The sequence below is a fragment of the Rhamphochromis longiceps genome, linkage group LG15 (assembly GCF_057381845.1).
Source record: "Rhamphochromis longiceps isolate RC_006_pf linkage group LG15, R_longiceps_female_GT1.1, whole genome shotgun sequence".
NCBI lineage: Eukaryota > Metazoa > Chordata > Actinopteri > Cichliformes > Cichlidae > Rhamphochromis > Rhamphochromis longiceps.
The window spans coordinates 1,397,898-1,415,418 of record NC_140571.1 but is presented as its reverse complement, the minus strand read 5'-3'; the positions used below and the strand labels follow the sequence as shown (position 1 = coordinate 1,415,418).

General features: G+C 40.1%; 1 protein-coding gene and 1 pseudogene across 2 annotated transcripts; both read right to left on the bottom strand.

The window, feature by feature from the left end:
- Window positions 1-1,323: 1,323 nt before the first annotated feature.
- LOC146651767 (alpha-1-antitrypsin homolog) lies at window positions 1,324-4,281 on the bottom strand (annotated as a pseudogene).
- A 2,701-nt stretch (window positions 4,282-6,982) lies between these two features.
- LOC146651766 (alpha-1-antitrypsin homolog) lies at window positions 6,983-9,156 on the bottom strand. Of its 2 annotated transcripts, XM_085382943.1 has the most exons (5): window positions 9,109-9,156; window positions 8,309-8,937; window positions 7,872-8,142; window positions 7,634-7,781; window positions 6,983-7,545 (listed from the first exon to the last, which is right to left on the bottom strand). In XM_085382943.1, the coding sequence occupies exons 2-5, from the start codon at window positions 8,925-8,927 to the stop codon at window positions 7,357-7,359; spliced, it is 1,227 nt and encodes a 408-aa protein (XP_085239069.1). In that variant the 5' UTR covers window positions 8,928-8,937; window positions 9,109-9,156; the 3' UTR covers window positions 6,983-7,356. The 2 variants fall into 2 exon arrangements, with proteins under 2 accessions (XP_085239069.1, XP_085239068.1); XM_085382942.1 differs by lacking the exon at window positions 9,109-9,156 and having other exon boundaries at window positions 8,309-8,963.
- Between the last annotated feature and the right edge of the window lie 8,365 nt (window positions 9,157-17,521).

The following is a 17,521-nucleotide window of genomic DNA, read 5'->3' as shown; positions in this document are numbered from 1 at the left end:
CTATTTTCCCCCTTTTTGATTTCTTAGTATTTTTGCATATTTGTCACACCTGCACGTCTCAGATCATCAGATTAATTTTACTACTAAACTCTCAAAGTAAACACAAAATGCTGTTTTTTAATCATTAATTGTATTAAGGGAAAAATATAGCCAAACCTACCTGGTCCTATGGGACAAAATAAAAGTAACTCAAAACCAGTTGAGATGCTTTGGCATGAACTTAAATGGGTTCAAATCCTCCAGTGTGGCTGAATTAAAACAATGTCACAAAGAAACGAGTGAAAATTCCTCCAATGGATCAAAAGAGTCATTGTTAGTTATTGCAGATACTTGATTGCAGTAGTGCTCTCAAGGATGGCACAACAAGTGTTGGGGAGTAAAGGAATACATGTACCGGTTAAAATATGAGCAACTGTATTCCATTACAGTTACTGTTTAAAAAGGTGGTATTCAGAATACAGTTACTTTGTTGAAATAAAAGGTTTTCATATGTTAGGCTGTCCCCTCTCTATTTTTGGTAATTCCACGCCAAACAAACCCAAACAAAACACACATTGAGAGGCTCTCATGTCTGTGTCTCAACCTCACGGCCCATGTCACCTCTATTTGCATGAAGAAAGACTTTTATTTATTTTATTCAAAAAATGTTTTAATATGAAGGCAATAGAGTGTTATAGGCATCGCCCTAAAGCATGCAGCCTGATGGGCAGTGTAGTCCGTGCTGCAGGGAGGATGGACCCGTGATGTGTCTGTGAGCGATGGAGGAGAAAAAGGAAAAGTACGAGCTGTCACGGAGCAGAAACGGGAGCTGGAAGCATGTAAATATAATAATAACCACTGCAGCCAAACAGAGAGCCTGACGAGCCCAGCTGTAAGTAAGCTGTTAAGACTCGACTGTACGCTGTGTTCGTGTTTCCTCTGAAACAATAAGTTCTGTTGGAGCCTTTCAACGCCTCTCTCTGTCTCTCGCTGCAAAGTTGACCCAGACAACAAAGTAAAGCTATTTTTCGGCTACGAGCCGACACGAACCCGACGTATCAGCCAGAGGTCCCTTTACTACGGTTCAGAGCCGCGGACCTGTTTTATATACGCGCGGAACAGTTTTCTATACGAGCAACCTTCAAATATAAATCAAATATTTGACATAATGTTTCCAAACTTGCTATTTACCTGAAAGAAAATGTCACTAATGTCGTTTTTGTTGACCAGAAAATCAACGTGTGCAGACAGATAACCTCATAAATAAAGGTCAGTGTTTTTAATCATGACAGGATCTTTATTATGGCAACTGTGACCTTAATATCATCTCACAAGTATGTGCAATTATGAAGCTGTTGGATTGTTGATCTTCCCCATGAAGAGGATGCTTTTAGTGCAGTTTTCCAAAATGAAAACCAAGAACGGCCTGTCAATTTTGATTGTTGGTGGCGCTTCGAACATTTCAAAGATGCTGACGGCTGCTGCCTCTGTTCCCATCTCAGTGACACTAAGCGTGGCCTTGTGAGATGCCTGTGGGTGAAAAAGAAAGGAGACGGTCAGATGCTAATTTCTTACTCTGTAATGAGTCTTTAAGTGTCTCAGAATCAGAACCAAAAAGAGAAATGTTTGCCCACCTTCGAGACTTTGAGCCGACTGTTATTGGACAGACCAGAGAAATCGGCATGGTTCTCAAAGGCACTGGTTATGCCCATTTCCTGCAATATGTTCTTCAACGAGGCATCAGCGGTTATAGAAGATTTTGGAATCGTAAGATCTATATACCTGAGAAATAGAAAAACGGACTGTTAAATTACAGGTTGTTCCTCTTTTACTAACTGGATCAGGATCATAAGTCTTCATCACTACAATGTCCACATTACTGCTGACACCACACAAATCTGCCACTTCAACTTCGCATCACTCGTTTCCTGCAAAGAGAGGTTCTGACTCTTGTTTTATCTAGTTCTCACTAAGCCACCAACCACTCCTTTTTATTTGGAAAGACGTGCTCTGATGACGCCAACAGCACCACATTATCTGCAACAGTTAGGAATATTACTCTGAGCTTCCCAGAGTAGATGCCCTCTTCACCCTGAGGTCCTGTCCATGATCTCAGGGTGAAGCCCTAACAAGAGTAATCAGAGAATTCAAATCCTTCTAAAGATTTTTACATTTGATGTGACCTTGACCCAATTTTCTCCAAAATTCAATGTAAATGAAATGTGTTTGAGCTGCTATTATCTACCATCACACAAAATCTGAAAACTGTGAATGCTACCTGCCAACAAACAGACAGGCAAACAAATGGAACTGATTACATACTTCTTACCTTCTTATTATTGTTAGCTTTATCAAAAAGGTAAGTTTTTAGCCTAATCTCAAATCCAAATCCAAACTGGAAGCTGGTTCCACAGAAGAGGAACCTGAAAGCTGAAGGTTCTACTTTTAAATACCCCTGGAACCACATGTGAGGAGAAATTTGCTCCTTCTTGCTAGTCTCTGTCAGTACTCTCGTGACAGCATTTTGGACGAAATGAAAGGCTTTTAGGATAACCGGATAATAATGAATTACAACGATCCAGCCTGGAAGTAATAAATGTATGAACTCGTTTTTCAGCATCACTATGATACAGAACGCTTCTCATCTTTATGGACATTGTGGAAAGCACAAAAACATCCCTACATATCTGTTGAATGAGCACATTGAAGAACAGATTCTGGTCAAAAATGATTTAAAGACTATATGAATACATCATACGCTTGTAACGCATTTCATCTACAGTACGCATCAATGTAAATGTACTTGGACACTCAAAGTTAATAACAGGAGTGATATAAAACAGCAATAGGTCATTTTGACAACAGTCTCCATCTACTAGCAAGCAGGAATATTCAGACATAATGCAATAAATCTTACATCATAGATGCTGAGTTTTGCCACTTTCTTATGTCGTCCTTGTTGCTGTTTCTCTCCACAGTCTTCATCCAGAATTTATCAGGAAGGACAATCATCATAGTTACTGTTGTATGGCAGCACGATGATGCTAGCGTGGTTAACTGCATCCTCATAGAAGTGGTAGTAATCCATCCTCATCATCATGTCAACCTGAGCTTTGGTACTGCCGTCAACGTGGAAGTCGTCCTCATGTGTCCATTCTCTAATAAACGGTTTCTCCCAGTATCCTGCATGACACAGTGGAGAGTCGTGTTGACATTATTGGGATGTGTCAGCCTTAGTGCTGTCAGCATTAATCTCGCTGATACGACGTTAACGCCATAACCGCATTAACGCAGCAAATCCTTGTTAGCAAGTTAAGGCAAGCTAACCCTAACTCGCTAGCGGGGATTTGTCGTGTTAATATGGTTATGGCGTTAACGCCATGTTTGTCTGTTGTAGCCTAACAATAGACTTGATCAGGCTGCTTACCTTTAAAATAGACATAGTTAATGAGCATCATCATGGTTTCAGGGTCAACATCGTTCACCATATCTTTGATCTTGTCCTGTGTTTTATTGGCAATGTGTCTGTTGATTTTATCTGCAGCCTCAGCAGGGTTAGTAAAGTTGATTTGTAAGACCTCACCAGAGTAATGCTGCTTGACATCATTCAGAAACTTCTCCAGGGGACTGAAACCTGAGTGCACTGCAATGGTATTGCCAACATCCAGCTTTTGGTTCTCCTGGCTTTGTCCAAGCACGTGGAAAAGATGTTGGTAGGCTTCATTGACCTGAGTCTGGTTTAAGGTGCTGTAGCCCAGGCTGGAGAACAGCTGGCTGTGGGTTTCACTATGGGCCCCAGTAGACAGTACGGACAGGGCAGTGGAGATGCCCAGTGGTGAGAAGAAAATGTTGTTTCCAGCAGCAGTCCTCGCATTCAGACGTTTGTACAGGGCAAAGGCAAAGTCAGCATTAGGAGCAGAGAGCTTGTGGCAGCTCATATGGTCTTCAGAACCACGGTTGTGGTGGAGATGGTGGTCTGCCGAGGCTACAGCGAGCAACAGTGCAATGAGTGCACAGCTACAGAAATGCATCTTTAGAGTCTGTGGATCAAAAAGCAAAGTTAAAATGATACAAAATGAGCTCCAAGTAAGGTTTTTCCATCATCAGTCCTTGAGTCATAATTTCATGACTTTATGAGTTAAAACCATTGAATTAGATTGAATCAGGTAGTTTCAGGATATGGCATTAAAAATAAGAAGAATGCTGATATTACTTATTACATTATTTATTTACTTATTTTTATGAGGTCACAATCAAGTCATCTTTTGTGATCCACAAATATTACTATGTTATTCCTAACATGTTATTATATTGTTATCAGTATATTGGTACATATAAGAGTTTTGACTCATATATATGGCGTATATTTGTTTCCACATTTCTGGATAAAACCACTGCTGATACAATATATTATTTGGTAGTTTCCTGGATTTTACATTGTAATTTCATAGTAATGATTTAATATTTCCATATCATTGCTTTCTTATTTCCACCTTACTGCACTATTGCCACATTATTACTGAGCTGTACTGAAAACCACTACTGACAAGTTCATCAGATGAAAAAAGTAGAATTTTCATGAGCATCTCTTATAACAGCATATTTCTGCAAAGCTGCTTGTAACAGATCCCAAAGCTACCAGCTGAGAAGTCACTCTGTGCAAACAACAAAGGCTGGATTTTAAACCCAAGAAGTTACCTGGACTGTCAGGCAGACAACTCGACTAAACGGTCTGATTGCCAGTAATACAGCACCTGTAAGTAGTTGAGTTACTGCCCATTAGATGACTGCTCAAAAACACCCAGTGAGTGTAGGTCACCACGGATGTATTTCAGCTTCCTCAACACAGCAGGTATTATAATAGAGATTTAGCTCTAAAAGATATTTGAGGGATTTGAAAGTGTCTCTCCCACAGCAGATGTACAACTGTGAGTTGAATCATGAGCATCACTAAAATAATAAAGTCATATGTCTGTTATTGACAGAATAGAAATAGATATTTAAAGGTAAAGGCACTTCACCCTTCAGTGATTTTTTGATACACTGGTAAAGTAGTAACCAGTAGTTCAGCTGTGTTGTAACATTGTATACAATATAACTGATGATACCAACGAAGGAAGCAGACAATGAATGCTGAGTAATGTCATGTCTGCTAAAACCACGTGATTACATCCTAAAAATCATCTTTAAATCTCTTAACTGTCGTTTACTTCTTACATTTAAGTACCTAAAACGTAGAACTAATAGAGACTGATGCTTACCACTAACATCTTCTGCAGTGACGTTTCCAGAAACTCTATATTTAAGCAAGCTTAAAGGCAGTCAGCTGACAGTTTACAGATTAACAAAGATCAGCCTTCTCTCTTCTGGATCGATTCTACTGACTTTGTTTAAACAACCTAACTTGCTCAACAGGACATGGAAATAACTCTGGGTGGGTCAGGGTGTTTTTGGTAAAAACAAAAAATCAGAATCACGCAAACATACAAGCCTGGAGAAGTCCTGGCAAAATACTCAAGATGGCAGAAATCTGGAGCCATTTAAAAATGTGGGAAAACATTGAAATCTGTCAATTCAAATTACTTCCAGTTTAAATCATTTCTGGAAAATAGACAAGCTGGCTTCCTTTTAACGATCATGATCAACTGGGAAGAGAAATCATACTGAGACCAGACAGCAAGACTGACCTTGGTATTAATATTCATTGAAAGCTAAAGGAGTTAAACAGCACGAACACTATCAGCTGTTTTGTCTGGTGGATAATAATGTATTAGGCAAGTATTAATGCAAGAGTTCAGATGACTGCTCATAGTCAACCTGTCATGCTTATTTAAAACTAACCTTTATGTTATTTGTTATTTGACTGGTTGCTTGTGTCATTGAGCAAACTTAATCACCTCCCCGACCGACTAAAGATCTAAAGGCCTGACAGAAGTAAACATATGCAAAGGTGAAAAGAAGACAAGCGATGCTGCTGTAGTTGTTCAAAAAAGATTGAAACTTACCAATGAACTGATGTTGTCCTAGGCAAAATTACTTATACTTTATATATACTTAAGTACATAATTTTTGACTTGGGCGCCCGCCCCCCAGAATATCTGTGCATGACTCTGTACCTATACTAATGATCCCTTGTTGTGGGTCTCCTGCTGTGCTCAGGTGCTGCTGTACTATATACATGTTTCTGTAGATGTGTCCATGTTGACCTCATAATATATGATAATTAATTAAAGGAATTTAAGGAATGTGTGTGTGTGTGTGTGTGTGTGTGTGTGTGTGTGTGTGTGTGTGTGTGTGTGTGTGTGTGTGTGTGTGTGTGTGTGTTACTGTTGCAAACCTAAAATGATACAGATGTCATAAACTTTGTAAAGGTTACAAATGGGTATTTTTAGCCTGTTGCTAGGTGGTTGCCAGGCAACATGACAAGTTTGTTTCCTCAACACTTGCTGTTCACACCATATTTCATGGAATCTGTTTCTTATTTTGAAGAGTTAGATTTAGATTTAACTGTAAATAATATAAATCTGTTTGATAAAATCATATAATAATGATGATAAAGTAATATCTTCTTTTTCTTTCATATATAAATATTTAGAAAACGCAGTCTGTGGGCATGTGGGTGTGTGCGAACAGGCTGGTGTCAGGTGTGAACGAGTTCCCGGGCCTTACAGAACACGTTCAGGTGAGGATGAGGACTGACTCTGTGGCTGGGATTTGATCGCAAACTGATCTTTGATGATGACTCACCAGGCAAAAAAATCCCCCAATTAATCTCAACCTTAAGTCCGAAATTAAAACGGCAGCTTCTATGGATACTCGGGGACTGATGAAATCTGAATGAAGTGTCTTGAGCTCCATCAGCAGGTCAGAGTGAGATCATATTTTTAATTCTGCCTAAGATTAACTGTAAATAACAGATAAGAGCCTTACAGCAGTGACACTGACTTCATTGTAGAATAATAAAGATCACTGGACTGAAACAAATGAAATAATATAACATGGCCTGTGTTCATGGAAAGTTTTTATTTCACTTCATGTTGAACCAAATTCAAAACACAACCGGCCACACAAAAGCTGATGTGCTGTGTTAGTAGAGGCTTCTTTGACTTGTGTTTGTTTTTTTTCAGACATCTTTGCCTCTGGCCAAGTTCGGTTTTTAGTAATAAATGTTTGATGCTGACAGACAGATTCATTTCTGTTATGTAATGACAGATGTGTTGTCATATTCATCACACTATTGGCTAAACATCATTTCCCCAGCGTTCTTATTATTACAGCGGCACCTCCGCATCATTTTAAGATCCCGAGGTAAAGATAACCCCCGGAGCTACTGCTGCAGCGTGAAAATGGAACAAATGTGGCGCACTAAGGGCATCCTTAGGCTGTGGGGTTGTTGATCTTGCCCATGAAGAGGATGCTCTTTGTTGAATGCTCAAGGATGAAGAGCAGGAAGGGTCTGTTGAGTGTTATGGCTAGGGGCAGACTCATTGGCATGATCTCGACAGTGGTGGCAGCAGCAGCCTCCGTTCCTGTTTCATCCACGCTTAGCACCGCCTGGTGAGACACCTGTTGGAGGAACCAGGACACAAGAGCCAATGTCACATTTGAGTCCATGAAGTGGACAAAACAATGAAGTCATATTCAGTGATCCTACCTTTGAGACTTTGAGCGGGACCTCATTAGACATGCCAGAAAAATCAGCTTTGTCTCCAAAAGCGTCCGTTATTCCACTTTCTTTCAGCGTGTCATCCAGGGAGGCTTCGGCAGAGATGGAAAACTTTGGCATGCTGAGAAACAAGTTACTGAGAAACAAATACAAGAGAAAAACACCCGTGTAAGAGTCCCAGAAAAATACGCAACCACAAACAGCCACTTACGAGGTGCTCTCTTACGTCCTGAAGAAGGAATCGTGCCAGCGCCTGAGCTGATCTTTGCTGATGACAGCCTCCACCTGATTCATTTTGTCTTCATCGGGGAAAACAATCATCATGGAGGTGTTGCCCTTGTACGGCAGCTGCAAAATCGTGGCGTGGTTCCCGTCGTCTCTGTAGAAGTTGTAGCGTCCCGTCCTCCTCATCATGTCCACCTCAACTGTGGTGCTTCCATCCACATGGAATTCCTCTTTGCGTGTTCTGTTACCGTCGAAAGGTTTCTCCCACTGTCCTGTAACGGGTCACATCAAGTCGATATTGATAGTGGGTACTTATTTGAAATCGTTGCATCCTTCAGACTTGTTCGTTTCGTGTATTTGTGCTAATCTCTATCTGTGAAAACCTTGAACCAGAGAACACCTGGCTGACACTGTCTGTTCTGTCTGCATGCGTCTTACCTCTGAAGTAGACGTAGTTGATAAGGACCATTGCCATTTCAGGGTCCAAGTCCTTCACCATGTCTTTGATCTTGTCGTTGGTTTTGCTGGCAATGTGCTTGTTGATTTCAGCTGCAGCCTCTTCAGGTTTGGTAAAGTCAACTTGAAAGATTTCACCAGAGTAGTACTGCTTGATGTCATTTAAGAACTGCTCCAGAGGACTGAAGCCGGAGCGCACCGCAGCAGCATTGCCAACATCCAGCTTTTGGTTCTCCTGGCTTTCTCCAAGCATGTGAAAAAGATGCTTGTAGGCTTCGTTGACCTGAGTCTGGTTTAAGGTGCTGTAGCCCAGGCTGGAGAACAGCTGGCTGTGGGTTTCACCGCGGGCCCCAGTAGATAGCAGGGACAGGGCAGTGGAGATGCCCAGTGGCGAAAAGAAGATGTTGTTTCCAGCAGCAGTCTTGGCATTCAGACTTTTGTAGAGGACAACAGCAAAGTCAGCATTAGGAGCAGAGAGCCTGTGGCAGCTATCGTCCTCCTCGTTGCTCTGCGCAGAGCTGTGGTGGTGGTGGTGGTGGTCGGCCAAGGCTACGGCCAGGAGCAGTGCAGCGAGCGCACAACTAGCAACGAGACCACGCATCTTTAGAGCACTGTCAAGAGAAATACAAGCATTTAAAGTTAACACTTCCAGGGATAACAGTGGGAAATGAATTAGGACACAATCAGAGCAGGATCTGGACTGTCTGCACTTCATTTCCAAACATAATGTTTAAGTTTCCTGAAATCCATTCAGTGGTTGGCTAATAAAGCAATGTTCTTACCTTTAAAGTCCTCTCTGCTGCAGGCAGCTGCTCTGAAACGTCCTCTTTATATACAAGAGCGAGAGTCAGTTTACAGTCCAGTTAAAAATTAACCAAGAGTGATCTCTCTGCTCTGTCCCATGCTGAGAGGCTGAGCCAGCTTCAGTGATGCAACACAGCTGATAAAAACGAGTGTAAATGCGTCTAATCTATTTTTTATTTTTCATTTCGTGCCTGCAATAATCATCAGAGAAGATCTGACAAATCAGATGTGGAAGTTGAGTTAATTCTATCTTAGTGCAAATTTTCCTGTGAAAATGCATTTTGGAAGCAATACATTTTTTAAAAAGGGAGGTTCTATTAATTGCATTTACACGTATTCTTAGCGTGCAGCCGTTTTATCTTGTTCGTGTTGGTGGCACCCTGGCACAGTTGTCCTCAAACTTTAGCTACTTCTCTGTAAATACTGATGATAAACTGAGCAAAGTTGATTCAAAAATCTAGAACGAGCTGGTTAGTTACAGACAGCAGACGACCAGCTGCTGTCAGCTTGTCATTTAAATTCTATGATCTCACATCTGCCATAAAAATGTGATGCAGGCTAAATGACTGTTTTTAATAAAAGAAAATGCACAGCTCTGCATGATTGCAGTACCGTGTTGAAATGTGTCTCCATGTAACACAGTTTGAGGTTGTTGGTTTTGTGGCCGTGCAGCCGGTGCTCGTTTTATCAGTTTGAACTCTTGTCTCTTCTATCGATAAATTAAGTTAATAAATAATGAAGGACAGTAAGGAAAAAACCACTGAAGCTTTTTCACAGACAAAGGTGGCGTGAAAAGCATTCAGCTAAAGAAGCGTGTGATGCAATAATCATTTAAACATGAAGACGATGTTCAAATCTTCAGCTGCTTTTAAAAAGTGACAGATTTAACTGGAGGACAATAAGGTCGCCTGGAAAAGTAGCTCGAGCCCTGCTGACCATCTCACAGAGCGCGTCCTTTGGTGGAGACAAACACAGTAGTTATGGAGCTTTGATTTTATCTTTGTTCACTTCCAGTTTAACAAGTTCAAACTTACCTTTTCAGGGTTTTGTGCTACCAGAGTTCTACATGAGTTAACAGCTTCCTGTTTCTTGCTGCGCTTTGCATGTTTGTTTGTTTGTTTGTATCAGGGACACTTTTTCTGTTACCACCATTAACTCGTCGGTTTCTACCTCTCCTTCTGTGAAAGGTTTGGGCGCACGTTATCCTTTAACTCTCACATCACTAATGTCACTCGATCAGCTTATTTTCACCTCCGTAACATCCATCGCCTCCGCCCCTTCCTCACTCCACATGCCACTGCTATCCTCGTCCACAGTCTCGTTACCTCTCTGATCTTATTATATTGGGGCGACCGTGGCTCAGGGGGTTGGGAATCGCATCTGTAACCGGAAGGTCGCCGGTTCGATCCTTGGGCTCTCTGTCCTGGTCGTTGTGTCCTTGGGCAAGACACTTTACCCTACTTGCCTACTGGTGTTGGCCAGAGAGGCCGATGGCGCGATATGGCAGCCTGGCTTCTGTCAGTCTGCCCCAGGGCAGCTGTGGCTACAACTGTAGCTGCCTCCACCAGTGTGTGAGAGTGAATGAATAGTGGCATTGTAAAGCGCTTTGAGGGGTCCCGAAAAGCGCTATATAAATGCAATCCATTATTATTATGATCAACTACTGGAACTCACTCTTATCTGGCCTGCCAACAAAAATCCATCAACAAGCTCCAACGTGTCCAACGTGTCCCGTATTATTACTAGGACTCCCTCTACTCACCACATCACCCATCCTGAAGCAGCTTCACTGGTGTTCAACTCCACATTAATTTTAAAATACTCCTCTACACATTTAAGGCGATTCCTTCTCTCTCCCCACCATATCTCTCTGATTGGTACAGATCTCCATCCCATCCCGGTGCCTCAGATCCTCCTCTTCTCTTCTTCTTTTTGTTCCTTCCTCTCGTCTCATTTCTGTGGGGGGCGGGGCTTTTAGCCGCTCTGCCCCTCGACTGTGGAGTTCCTTACCCCCTGACCTCAGAAGCATCAGTTCTTTCCCCCGTTTTAAGTCCACCCTCAAAACCCACCTGTTCAAGAACCAGAGCCGACTCTGTATAACTACTGCATGCTCTTAAAAAAATTATTATTCTGTTTATTTCCTGTTTTTATGCTTGTCTTATTTGTTCTGTGAAGTGTCCTTGAGTGTTTTGAATTATTATATTACATACAAGAGGCTCCACCATCAGCCAGCAGGCCACAGCCAGGCTCCACCATCAGCCAGCAGGCCACAGCCAGGCTCCACCATCAGCCAGCAGGCCTAGCCAGGCGCCATCATCAGAAATTCCGCTTCCGGGTCCTTCGTGGTGGCCGCCTCGTGCTCTCGCTTCAGTATGCCACCCAAGAAAGGCCCAACACCAGAGGAGGTTGAGGACATTAAAACCTCCCTCGGAGCGCTGTGCGGAGACGTGGCCGCAGTCAGGGCGCAGCAGGAGCTGCTTCTGGGGCTTCTGGAGGAGGTAAAACAGCTACGCCTCTAAAATGCCGAGAAGGACAGACGGATCATGGATCTCGAGCGGCGGGTGGATGAGCTGGAGCAGTACACCCGTACGAACGACGTGGTCATCAGCGGTATTAAAATCAAGCCGCGCTCGTACGCGCGCGCGGTGGCCGGGAACGTCGGGGAGCCCAGCGACGAGGAGACCCGCTCGGTGGAGCAACAGGTGGCGTCCTTCCTCCAAAGCAAGGGGATAGAGATGGACCTGGAGCACATAGAAGCATGTCACTCACTGCCCAGGAGGAGTGACAGACTGCCGGCCATCATTATGAGATTTGTCAATCGGAAGAACAAGGTCGCACTGCTGAAACAAGGACGCAAACTGAAAGGCACGGACGTTTTCATTAATGAGCATCTGACACGAAAAAACGCAGACATCGCGAGGAAGGCAAGGCAACTGAAGAAGAACGGTAAAATACAACATACATGGGTAACAAACTGTAAGATTTTCATTAAGCTAAACGGGACACCAGAAGAGGCAAAAGTACTGATAGTGAGGAACATGGAGGATCTGGACAAGTATAACTGACACCAATGTATCAATTACACCAGGAAATGACATGGACACATTGAAATTAGTTCTTCAACAGAAAGTAATTGATCTAGATTGTGAATATAAGGAGCATAATATAATAGATCCAGAAATAGATTCTGAAAGTAACTTTCTCTCTTCTTTTGTTAAAAATTGTAATTATTTCACTCAGGAACAATATGAAAAAGAAATTAACCTAGACGGGAAGCTCTCATTAATTCACTTTAACAGCAGAAGTATGTACTCTAATTTTGATTTCATTAAGGACTATTTGCAACAATTTTCTCGCCCCTTTAGTGTTATAGCCATCACTGAAACTTGGTTCAATGTCGATAAAGGAATAGATTTTTGTTTGAATGGATATGATTTAAAATACATGAATAGATTAAATAAGGCGGGCGGCGGGGTTGCTATATATGTTCATAACTCTATAAAATATAATGTTGTAACAACTATGTCTATGGCTATTGATGGAATTTTGGAATGTTTGACTATTGAGATTATGAATGAAAAAAAAAGAAATGTTATAATAAGTTGTATATATCGGACACCCAGTTCAAGTATTGACACTTTTAATGAATGGATAGAAAAAACATTGCTTCGGTGAACCAAAAATTACTATTTATCTGTGGTGATTTTAACATTGATTTGCTAAATCCAACAAGGTTAAAAGCCATTGATGACTTTACTGACACAATGTACAGCTTATCACTATATCCAACAATAACAAAGCCAAGCAGAATAACATCACATAGCGCCACTATTATTGACAACATTTTTACTAATGTCATGGATTTCCAAATTAATAGTGGTCTGCTTGTCTGTGATATAACTGACCACTTACCAGTTTTTACTTTGTGTGACTGTGATTTAAAAAAAATAGATACCAAGATCATGATAGCAAAGCGAACAATAAATGAAGAAGCAATTCATGCCTTCAATTTCGATTTAGCACAACAAGATTGGAGTTCGGTGTATGAAGAGTCAGATGTGGACAAGGCTTATGATAATTTTCTAGATATTTTTACTATGTGGTACAATAAACATTGTCCTGTAAACGAACACATGACAAAGAAAAAAAAGATAAAAAGTCCTTGGCTCACAAAAGGAATTATTAATGCTTGCAAAAAGAAAAACAATCTGTATAAACAGTTTATCAAAGTAAAAACAAAAGAAGTGGAACAAAGATATAAAGCATATAGAAATAAATTGACTGATATTATAAGAACGAGCAAACAACTTTATTATAGAAGAAGATTATATGAAAATAAAAACAATATAAAAGGAACTTGGGATGTGTTAAACAACTTAATTAAACAAGGATCTTCTGGAACATCATATCCTGAATATTTTACTGATGCAAATGGTGAAAATCACAACATGAGTAATATTGTCGATGGGTTCAATAAATTCTTCATAAATGTTGGCCCTGAACTAGCAGCGGACATCCCGTGTCATAAAAATGAAAATATCAGTAATATAAAATCAAATCCCTTTTCACTGTTCCTCTCAGCTACAAATGAGCAAGAAGTAATAAATATCACATTAAAATGTAAAAGTAAGTCTTCAATGGATTATCATGACATAAATATGTCTGTAGTTAAACAGGTTATTCTGAATATTGCTAGTCCCTTAACATATATCTGTAATTTATCATTTCAGTCCGGTTGTTTTCCAAAAAAAATGAAAATTGCGAAAGTAATACCACTATATAAAAGTAATGACAAACACAGTTTTACCAATTATAGGCCTATTTCTCTACTGCCTCAATTCTCAAAAATTCTAGAAAAACTTTTTAATTCAAGATTAGAAAAATTCCTTGAAAAACATCAAATAATAAATGTTGGTCAGTATGGTTTCAGAACGCAAAGAACCACTTCAATGGCGATAATTGAGGCAGTAGAAAAAATTACTGATACACTGGATAAAAATAAATATGCAGTTGGTATTTTTGTTGACCTCAAAAAGGCCTTTGACACAATCAATCACTCAATTTTACTGGATAAATTGGAAAGATATGGTATTCGAGGGAAAGCTGGTAACTGGTTAAAAAGTTACCTAACGGGTCGGGAACAATATGTTAGCATAGGGCATTACCATTCAGAGAAACTTGGTATTACATGTGGTGTTCCCCAAGGGTCAGTGTTGGGACCAAAACTTTTCAATGTATACATAAATGATATTTTTGATGTTTCTCAAGTACTTAAACTCATACTGTTCGCAGATGACACCAACATATTTTTCAGTAGCGATGATTATACTGATCTTGTAATGACTGTAAACAGGGAGCTAAAATTAATAAAAAAATGGATGGACATAAATAAATTATCATTAAATATAAATAAAACTAAAGCAATGTTTTTTGGTAATTTAAAATATAATATAGAATTACCAATTATCATTGAAGGTGTACCAATTGATAATGTGAGTGAAAACAAATTTTTGGGAGTTATAATTGATAACAAAATTTCATGGAAACCCCACGTCAGACACATAAAAACCAAAATTTCTAGAAGCCTCGCAGTTTTGAACAAAGTGAAACAATTCCTTGATAAAGATGCACTTCGTACTCTGTACTGTACCCTGGTTCTTCCATATCTTACATATTGTGTGGAAGTGTGGGGAAATACATATAAAAATACAACTAATCCATTAGTCACAGTACAGAAACGAGCACTGCGTATTATTCACAAGGCTGGTTATCTAGATCATACTCACAAACTCTTTCTTCAGGCAAAGTTACTTAAATTCCAGGATCTGGTTAATTACAATACATCCATAATTTTGTATAAAGCTTTTACTAAACTTTTACCGGCAAATTTACAAACTAGATTTGAAATTCGAGAAAAGGTTTATAATGTGAGAAGCTTTGGAGAATTCAAATTACCCAGAACTCGAACAACCCGTAAAGGTTTTTGTGTGTCTGTATGTGGTGTGAAAATCTGGAACAGTCTGAGTTTACAATTGAAACAATGCAAAAATATTCATAGATTTAAATTTCTCTACAAACAGTTGGTCTGGTCACAGTATACTCAATGATGGGTTTTAGTGTGCTCTGTAATGTCTGTCCTCTTACCATTGCTGGTATGGATTCCAAAATAAAAAATAAATAAATAAAGTGTGCGTATGTATGTACATATATGTACTTGTGTGTGTAGATATATATGTATGTATATGTATGTGTGTTTGTTACTTGTAGTTATTACTGCCTGTTACCTGTGGTAATGCAATTTATAATTTATATATTCTGTATTCAGTTATGAAGGCTCTAATTGTTGGTTGCGAGCTGCCGCTTAGATGCTTGTATCTGCCCGGGGCTGTTGATGGGTCTGTATGCAATGATGGGCGTAGCTGCGGGAAGTTTATTGTTTTTTTTTGTTGATGAGTGAGTATAGGGGTGGGATTTAATAAGTTTTCTTCGTCCCACTCCTTTTTCAGGCAAGTTTTGTTTTTTGTTTTGTGTATTTTATGTTCAATATAGGTATTTGTTGTGCCTGAAAATGAATAAATAAATGAAAATGAATGAAAACATATTATGATTATGATGATGATGATGATGATTATTAATACTGTAGCTTATCGAGCTATGTGAAGCTTAAAGTCAGAGTTTTCTGAGTAACTCTCTGGCTGAAGCACAAATGAAGACCAGCAGCACAAACAGCGTGTCGCATTGGTGCTATAATTTACACTGCATCATTTAGTGATGCAGAAAATGTGAAAATGTTTTTATACTTGGTCCTAATCAGATGCTAATTTTATTTTACATTGACGGAAATGCCGCTGCCAAAACACATAATAATGTGCTGGGCTCAAAGAAAGCCTGGCTATGTTAACACACACCACAAAAACCTGTTCAGTCACTAAGAGTCTTTTCACTTTGACCTGCTGACGAGCGAGACCGTGTCCTGCTGTGGGACTTAATGCTTGAATGTTCAAAGAAAGGAAAAGTGTCAGAGCTAACTAGAATTAGAATTAATCAGTATGTATTATTATTGCTCTGTGCACTGAATCAAACAATAACTGTTTTTCTGCAACATTCATTTCCACTCTTATTTACATTAGGAATCATTAATGTGCTCTTATGTATGTTTTTAACTGCCTTCAGTCTTGCCCCGCCTTACCTCTCTGAGCTTCTTCATCCCCACACACCCTGTCGGTCTCTCAGGTCAGCTGACCAGCTGCTCCTGGAGGTACCGAGATCCAGGAGGAAGCTCAGAGGGGGCGGGGCCTTGTCTATCGTGGCTCTTAAATTATGGAATAATTTGCCCATGCATGTTAGAGAGGCCCCTTCACTGTCCACTTTTAAATCACGTCTTAAAACCCACTTTTATTCCTTGGCTTTTAACCTCAGTGAGACTCAGTTTCTCTTTTAATTGAAGTAGTTATTTAATTAATGATTTCACTCTTCATTTATTTGTGTTTTATTTATATCTCATGTAATTTTATTTTACAGTTCCAATGTACAGCACTTTGTGTCAGCTGTGGTTGTTTTAAAGTGCTTTATAAATAAAGTTGATGATGATGATGATGATTAACAGCTCAAATTTAATTAACGTGTAAAAGTAGGGTCACCGGGGGCTCGAACATGTTACAGCCGAGAGGCGGGGAATGACCCCGGACGGGTCACGGGTCTGTCGCAGGGCTAACGCTGAATTGTCGGCACTACATGCCATATTACCTCCACTCCAGCTGCACGTTATTTATGTTTTTTATCATATTTTCTCATCTTTGCTTTGGTCTGACGGTCTGGGTTCACCATCGAAATTTAAGCATCTGAGATCCTCAAACAAACAAATGTTGAAGAGAACTGATAAAAATCCTGCTCAGTGGCAACACTAACAAGGTTCGGAGAGTTTTCCTGTATTTATGGTTTTTTTATTAGTTGTCAAATATATAAACAGTCTGGCCCAGAGTGTCATTCTACATACAGAGATGGTAATAGTAGTAGAGTTGCTATGACGGCACTGCCCCCATTAACATTAAAATTAAGCAGCCTTTTATATCACTGTTCATTTGTTATCACTTGAATCACCGTTTCATTGTCATCGTGACTGCCCTGGTGTTTTTGGTTCAGACGGCCCGCCATCGCTCAAAAAACGGCAGATGGTGCCGTTAAATATGTGCACATATTTGTGCAAAGCAACGACAGAGCCGAGTAGCACATGCAAAAAGCAGAAATAGAACAAACATATCAATGCAGCCGCTTTAGGTGAAACTCTTCCTTCCTGGACCAGGACAAAGGTGAGCTGGATTAAAGGATCCATGGAAGGAAAACCCGGATATTTTTATCCAGATTACACCTCTGGAACACTTTGGTCTGGGG

Bases quoted from the DNA above. Each gene is read 5' to 3' on its own strand.
- LOC146651766 (XM_085382943.1), bottom strand. From the start codon at position 8,927: ATGCGTGGTCTCGTTGCTAGTTGTGCGCTCGCTGCACTGCTCCTGGCC. The intron at 8,143-8,308 runs GTAAGACGCATG...GACCCGTTACAG, and splicing joins CAACTACGTCTACTTCAGAG to GACAGTGGGAGAAACCTTTC. The intron at 7,782-7,871 runs GTAAGAGAGCAC...TTTGTTTCTCAG, and splicing joins CACGATTCCTTCTTCAGGAC to TAACTTGTTTCTCAGCATGC.